The sequence below is a fragment of the Trichechus manatus genome, unplaced genomic scaffold (assembly GCF_000243295.1).
Source record: "Trichechus manatus latirostris isolate Lorelei unplaced genomic scaffold, TriManLat1.0 scaffold00206, whole genome shotgun sequence".
In the NCBI taxonomy this organism is placed as follows: domain Eukaryota; kingdom Metazoa; phylum Chordata; class Mammalia; order Sirenia; family Trichechidae; genus Trichechus; species Trichechus manatus.
The window spans coordinates 3051806-3060104 of record NW_004444142.1 but is presented as its reverse complement, the minus strand read 5'-3'; the positions used below and the strand labels follow the sequence as shown (position 1 = coordinate 3060104).

The window sequence follows — 8299 nt, the reverse complement described above, 5'->3', positions numbered from 1 at the left end:
GTTTTTGATGATGGTTGTGCAATTCCATGAATTTGCTCAAAATCATGAAATTATATACCTGCAATAGGTGAATTTTATGGAATGGAAACTATCCGTCAGTAAAACTGTATTGTTTTTGTTTTAATTCCAGAGGCTGGATTCTAAGCCTCTGTCCCTTTAGGAATCAAGTTCAGATGCGAGTCCTAGGAAAAAGGCTATAGGTCTTGCTGGGTTCTTATATCCTCTTCATAAAAGTATGGACAGTGCGTTTAAACTCTTTTAGCCAGTGTATGTACGTTGAATACGGTTAATTTTACCAATAAGAGTCCATTTTTAACAGTCATTGGGCTAATTAGCAAACCACTAATTTCACTAAGGAGTCCTTGGGTGGTGTAAATGGTTAACACATGCAGCTACTAACTGAAAGCTTGGAGGTTTGAGTCCACCTAGAGGTGCCTGGGAAGAAAGACCTGGCGATCTACTTCCAAAAAAAGCAGCCACTGAAAACTCTGTGGAGCACAGTTCTACTGTGACACACAGGGAGTCTCCATGAGTCTCAGTGGACTCAACAGCAATTAGTTAATTTCACTAATGCTGTCTGTGCATTCTTGATTAGCATATATACAAACCTAAGTATTTAAGGTACAGACACACGATATCATACTACATATGTTGAAGTGTTTTAAATTAAATGACTGACATTGCAAAATAAATCCAAGTGAACAGTTCAGATTCACTGCACCCAAACCCCATTGCCATCAGGTCGATTCCGACTCATAGCACCCCCTATAGGATTTCTAAGAAGCGGCTGGTGGATTCAAACTGTAGACCTTTTGGTTAGCATCCAAGCTCTTAACCACTGCTCCACCAGGGAGAAGTAGCTCTGGGAAAGGAAAATCTCTGCCATGATTGCTCTGCTTTTATCCATCATGGAATTGACTCAACCTTCCCCTCCAGAGCTGCTTGTCTTGGCCAGGATACTTGCCATTGTCCTCAGCAAACCACTGAGTGGATCCTTCTTTGCTATCTACATCTAAAAGGGGAAAAAAGGCTCTGAAACTACAATTAAGACAAAGTAATAAGATAAGGCTGGACAGCCTTTATGTCCCTGTGAGGAGCTGGAGCCATTGTTGATGGGATTGACTCTTGGCAGCTGCAGTCCCTGGGGCACCATGCAAATACATATTCTTCTCAGGAGTGTTTGTTAAGCCTGTTTGATGTGGTTTTATCTTTGATAAAAACAGAAATGGATGTATCATGGTGAATGTGTTCCTTTTAACATTTACAGAGAGATTCGGAATACCAGAAGCTTAACTTACATAGACCCTGGTGCCCTAAAAGAGCTCCCCCTCCTGAAGTTCCTGTGAGTATTAACTCCTTCCCCATTACTTTTTTTTTTTTTTGGATAATTGCAATGCTGTTGTCTGCCAGAAAGGTCTCTGGGTAGCGCAAACAGTTTGTGCTCACCTATTAATCTAAAGGTTGACGGTTTGAACCCACTCAGGGTACCATGAAAGAAAGACCTGGCAATCTACTTCTGTAAAGATTACAGCCTAGAAAACTCTATGGAGCAGTTCTACTTTGTAACACATGAGGTCGCCATGAGTAGGAATTGACTTGACAGCAACAGGCTTAGTTTGGTTTTTATCTGCTTGGGTCAAATCACATCCTGTGACTTACCCACTACTTTCTCTATCAGTCAAAGAAAAGGTGTCAGGTGACAAGGTCCACATTTTTATAAACCTTTTTAAAAGTCAGCAGTGTGCTGGGAAGGAGGCTTCGTGGTGCAGTGGTTAAGCACTCAGCTGCTAACCAAAAGGTCGACAGTTTAAACCCATCAGCCCCTTCATGAGAAAAGATGTGGCAGTCTGCTTCCATAAAGATTTATAGCCTTGGAAACCTTGTGGGGCAGTTCTACCCTGTCCTATAGGGTTGCTGTGAGTTGGAATCAACTCAACAGCAATGGGTTTGGTTTAATGTACTGGGACCAGTGACCGGCTCCAAGACACACAAGGGAGAAAATGTAATCCTGCATATGTAGTCTTTAAATGGAGTATACCAGAACAACATGAATAAACAAAAAACCCTCAGAGACAATGTTTCAATTTTATTAGGGAAATGTGTATCAAAGCAATATTAGAATAACTGTTAAATAGCCCCTCCCACCAAAAAAACTACAAAGGGTAAAATCCAATCGTGTGTGTGTGTGTGTGTGTGTGTGTGTGTGTGTGTGAGTGATGGCGGGAAGAGAGAAAAAATGGGAGGAATAACACCCACTGTTTTGCTTTGGTGACATCTTAGGAGCTGACTGTAACTCCATGAGGGCAAGGACCGCGGCATTCTAGTTCTCTTGTCCATCTTTGCTGCCTAGCACAGAGTAACCAAAAAAAACCAAAAAAACAAAAAACCCAAACCCATTGCTGTCGAGTCAACTCTGACTCATAGCAACCCTGGAGAACAAAATAGAACTGCCCCATCGGGTTTCCAAGGAGAGCCTGGTGGATTTGAACTGCCAACCTTTCGGTTAGCAGCCGTAGCTGTTAACCACTATGCCACCAGGGTATAAAAATGTGTTAAATGGTTGTGTATATATGAACTCAGATCCTCTAGGCACCAGATAGAAGAACTTTTTCCTTGTTTCCTGCTTGCATGGATTATTTTTAAAAAAATAGAAAACAAAAAAATATAAAGAAGAAAATAAAGACAAAACCCGAATGACCAGAAATAATCACTATTAACATTTCAGTTCATCTCCATCAAGGCCTTTTATCCATATATAATTTATGAGATAAATAAGTCTTTAAGAATGAATAGAAGTTATCCAGGAAAAGAAGGGGGGAAGGTAGAAGGGAAATCCAAGCCGATAGAATAGCATGAACAAAGACCCAGACCTCATGGCTTATTTGTGGAGCTAAAAATAGTTCAGCATTGAAGAGGTGTGAGTGAGAGATATGGGTAGACTGTAAGAGGCTACTGATGGGAGATGCTGCTGAAGGGATATCCAAAGAGGACCTCTTGGAGAGCAATAAAAACTTGTGAGACAAGGTGATCACTCCTTCTATGGAATTTGGATTCCAATCAACCAATAACTCTTTGATATGCTGATACCCTCCTATATGCAAGGCTCTGTGGGGAACACACAGGATTATAAGACATTCTCCCTGCCTTCAAGAAGCTTTACAGTCTAATAGGGAAGATATTGCACACAAAATTGAAAAGGTTCTCTCCTACACGAGAACGATGCTAAGCGACAAATGAGAGGTATGCACAGTGTTTGGTGGTACAGGTAATTGTTATTGTTGTTGTGTGCTGTAGAGTTGATTCCAACTCATAGCGACTCTACAGAACAGAACTGCCCCATAGGGTTTCCAAGGCTGTAATCTTTACGAGAGGAGATCACCAGGTCTTTTCTCCCGTGGAATGGCTGGTGGGTTTGAACCAAAAACCGTTTGGTTAGCAGCCAAGCGCTTAACTATTGTACCACTAGGGCGCCTTGGGGAATTAGAGGAGATGTTAGAAAGCAGACAGGCTTGCTTGGGATTTTGAAGAATAGAGAGGTCCTGGTCCAAGACGCCAGTCTGGCATTTCCAGCCTTTTACTATCTGGCCTCCACTTAACTCTTGGGCCTTTCCCCCGCTACTCTTCCACATGAACTCCTGTTCAGTTGAACTCATTTGTTGACTATTCTTCAAATATATCTTATGGAATCTCACCCCTCCCCTTTGTTATCTGGAATGTTCCATTTGTCATTTTGAGGCTCTGTCTCCTACTTCCTCTTCAAACTCTATGCCTTCCCTTCTGCAAGGAGTCAAGTCTGTATTTGCCTTTGAAGATGCATCAATGGTACTAGAAGTATCTACTGAGAGATTTTCTCTAAAGCTTCACTGGGTGACTAGTCTCATCCCACAGCATGCTATCCCTCTCAAAATAGTTGCTGCTTCCACTACTGGCATTCTAGTAGCTGCAACACATGTTAAACCAACTAAACGTGGGAGGCATCGGGAGCCTGAGAGGTTTTGTATTTATTTATGTTGTTTTATGCATGTTTTTAAATCTTAATATCTTGCCCTGGGTGACACAAACTTTGGAAAGTTAAGATGTGTCATTTACTAACGTCCCTCCTTCTCTGCATGTATTTTTTAAATGGTACTGCTGCCATGGTGCTCCCAGGTAACTGCTGTGGGAAGGCCATTCTTCGCAAAATACGAACATAATATAACGTAGAGTGTGAAAGAGGAAGTCTGGCTTGGAGTTGGATCATCATGCTGTCTTCCTGCCCCATCCTCCACTTATTCCCCCTCCCTACATAACACCATCCTATTAAACGACACACCCAAAAACTGTCTCTCTCTCCCACACAGAAAGAAACTTAAATGCCTGTTTTTACCTTCTAGTCTCATTTGGTTTAAAGAATTCCCAGATTCCTCTAAGCACTCGTGGACTGGGTTGGACTCTTGTACCTTGAGGGAACGCTATCTCATCCAAGAGTTAGAATTTACCCACTGCCACTCCAGTCTGCCTTCAGAATCCATGCTTTCAGCTATTACATTACTCTACTTTTTACATATTGATTTCCTAACCTAAATTTTGTCCTTTTTGCTTCTTTTTAATGTAATTTAGTGGAATTTTCAACACTGGACTTAAAGTATTTCCTGACTTGACCAAAGTTTATTCCACGGATGTATTCTTTATACTGTAAGTATTCACACATGCAGTGTTTGCCAATGTTCTTTTTTGTCACCGACAAGTACTAGGGTGCAGCCACGGAGGTTGGTTGAAACCAAGTGAGGTAGTTATTTCAAAGAGGAAGGAGCAATCAGTTGTAACAAATGCACTGATGGGTGAAGTAAGGCAAGGACTAAGAAATGAGCATTAGATTTAGACATGTGGGGCCTTGATGATTCTAGTAAGAAAAGTTCCAGTGGAGTGCTGGGGGTGGAGAAGCTTGATTGGAGTGGGCTCAAGAGATAATTGCAGGGAGAAAATTATAGAGCGACCATAACAACCAACCACTTTATCAGGCATAAAAGGAAGTTATTTTTTTCCATTTGACAAATGAGGAAACAGCAAAATCCCAAGGAGTACTCAGTAGTGATGTTCAGACTATCTCCTGTGACTGCTGATTGACGGTCATGTGCTCTTTTCCAAATCCAATAACACAGGTCAATTGTCTTACTCTAATTGTACAGAAGAGAAAGGACATACTCAGAGAGAACGACAGGTTGAGTTAGCACTACAGAGTCAGGAAAATGTGGAGTGATAAGATCCCAACTCTGGGGCTTTTGCCAGAACAAAAAATGATCACATTCTTCTGCTGCAGAAGAGCTCAACTCAAAACATAGGCTGCCTTCCAGGAACTAGGCTGGCACAGAAAAGTTCTCCAGGAGCATCTGCCTGGCAGAGTGGTGCAAATGGAGGACATTTTAGTAACACTCTTGAAATGAAATCCACCGATCCTTTTCTCCTGACCCTTCTTAGAGATTCCATACACATAGAAAACTCTAGTTGCTATATTGATAGTGTGTCACAGATTCAGAAGCCTCTGAGGCCCGCCTGCTCCTCTTGTAGAAGAGAGTAAGTCAGGAACCTCAGCCCGCACCCAAATCTCATTTATTTACTGTGCATTTGGGGCTCTGAGTGCATGTCCATCTAGGACAGCTCTCACCACCTCACTGGGCTGAGACACCAAGGGCTAAGCAGATTCGATGAATCTTGAAAAGAGATAAGATCTTAAAATATTGTGTAAAGTTAGTCATTTAAGTGCATATATGCAGCAAGAGCCCTGAGCTGGATCATGTCCAAGAGCAAAGTATTTTTTCTCCTCAAGTGTTTCTGTCCCTTTCTCTTGCAGTGAAATAACAGACAACCCTTACATGACTTCGGTTCCTGTGAATGCTTTTCAGGGGCTGTGCAATGAAACCTTGACACTGTGAGTATAGCCAGTTGCACTCTGGCCAACAATTGCATTTTTATTTGGGTCATTGTCATATTTTCACAGGCTATCCAAGAACCATACCAACTTATACTATGTACTCTATAGTCTACAAAGGGTTTCACATAACTAAGAGTATTACCTTATGGTATGGTACTCTATAGACAATAAAAGGGTTTCAGGTAATAAGCCAAGGGTAATCCCTGGGTGGTGCAAATGGTTAAGCACTTGGGTGCTAACCAAAAGGTTGGTGGTTTGAATCCACCCTGAGGTGTCTTGGAAGAAAGACCTGGCTATCTACTTCTGAAAAATCAGCCATTGAAAACCCTACAGAGCCCATTTCTCTTTGACATTCATGGGGTCATCATAAATCGGAATCAACTCAATGACAACTGGTGGTGGTGGTGGATTCTCTTACAGCAGTGGTTGGCACATTTTTTCTGTAAAGGGCTAGTTAGGCTTTACAGACCACGTGGCCTCTGTAGCAACTGCTCGCCTCTGCCATTGTAGGGTGAAAGCAACCATATACCATATATACAAGAATGAGCATGGCTGTGTACCAATAAAGCTTTATTTATAATAACAGGCAGTGGGCCATATTTGGCCTGCAGGCCTTTTGGTATAATTTTCTGTATTCTAGTATTCCATTCTACCGAGGAAGAACGTGGGGTTTAAGTAATTTTCCCAAGGTCACTAAGTTAGAAAATGGTGCCACTACAGGCTTTGCACATGCTCTGCACTTACACTTTCGGTAATCGCAAACTATTATAAACTCCTGTGAGGGGACACTGAGTCAAAAACATAGTGTTACTATCCATCATCATGACTCCACAGCTTGGATGGGCTCTGCTCTTTAGATGTTCAAAAATAGATGCTTTTTTAATTTTTTTCCAGTAATCAGGGAAATTCACAAAATGTTCTAATAGCGAGGATCTAATTGAAGTATAAAAGATAAGTTACCTCTCATGTTGGTAAAGAATTCCTTTCATCAAATTAGTCAGGGATATCTCCAAAGGAGCTTCTCTCTTCATTCCCTGGGTACTGCCTAAGTTCAGGCCTTTTGGACTATGGACTGTCACCCCAGTTTTCTTTCTCTGGTCACACTGCAGTCAAAAGGCTCGTTATCAGATACAAATCTGATAGAAATACTCCCAGCAAAACTGATCCAAGCCTCCACACAGCCTTTCTAAGGTGCTATTTTCCAAACTTTGCCAAGTCTATCAATCTAGGCCCTATGAAGCTACTTCAATCACTGAGACTCTATCCAGAGTGGAGCATTCCAGCTAATCTTTCTCCTTGCAACATGGGGAGAGCACTCTTGAAAAGACAAGTCTTCTTCTCAGACATTATTTCTTTTCCGACAGCAAAGCAAAGACCTGGGATCTTAGCCTGCTCATTCCCAACCTCAGGGCCTTTTACTTCCTCTGTGCAAGTTTTCATATTACCATCTAGCACCCAACATAAATAAACTCCTACAATTTAGACCACTGTACAGAACGTTACTTCATCTTTTGGCATTTTTTTTTTCCTGAGGATCCCATATCCCATGCATTCCTCTCAGTTGAAAGCTTCTCATTGTCCCACACCTAGCACAGTGCCTAGTAGGCCACTGATAAATATCTAAGAGCTAGAACTTCAGATCTCTTAAAACTAGAGATAGCGATAACATGGGTTCTCCACTGTCATTTCCAGAAGATTATTTCTACATTCCTGAAAAAAGTCCTCATTTCTTTGAAGTTCATGTTCTCTAACTCTGTTACATTGTTCCTTTTTTATTTTTGTCATTCATAGACTCCTCATAGCTAAGCCATTATGAAATACAGCTTCAGTGTCCATGAGGCCTCAAAAGCTCCTGACATCCCTGCGCTCCAAAAGCCTTCATCTACAGTCTACATCATCAGTCATGGCCTCACCCTACTACCAGATATTTCCTAGATAGTTCTCTAGCTATGGAATATTTAACGCCAATATTCTACTCTCTTACTATAATTTCCAATCTTCCGTCTCCCTTAAACCCTTACTGTCCAACATCTACCTTTAAATCTTATATAAACCTTCAATTCCTCACTCTGTTTGTCTTCTCCTAGTGTATTATAGTCTTATTGATTTCACTTCCTGCTTGATGTCATCCAGATATCCTCACTTTAGTCAGTCTTTACAGCATCCTCCTCAATGTCCATGGTTCCTATCCTGATACCGCATGCATCCTACAAACATCCAGGCTTAGATCAATTCAATCATTCATCCTCTGGATTTCTGTCCCAGATTATTAAGCGATGCTGGAGAAAACTGGTTGACTGGGAATTTATAATCAACAAACTCAGCTGGAACTTCAGTGTCACGCAGCAACCTACCCAAATCAGGCCTGAACTTACATCACACCACTAA

At 41.5% G+C, this 8299-nt stretch overlaps 1 protein-coding gene across 2 annotated transcripts in view; it reads left to right on the top strand.

The window, feature by feature from the left end:
- TSHR (thyroid stimulating hormone receptor) overlaps nucleotides 1-8299 on the top strand; it is a 173284-nt gene that overhangs the window by 118578 nt on the left and 46407 nt on the right. For both annotated transcript variants that reach the window (XM_004388084.1, XM_004388085.1), the window contains exons 4-6: nucleotides 1268-1342; nucleotides 4600-4674; nucleotides 5831-5908. In XM_004388084.1, the coding sequence (XP_004388141.1) occupies nucleotides 1268-1342; nucleotides 4600-4674; nucleotides 5831-5908 (228 nt within the window). The remainder of the gene's footprint in view (nucleotides 1-1267; nucleotides 1343-4599; nucleotides 4675-5830; nucleotides 5909-8299) is intronic.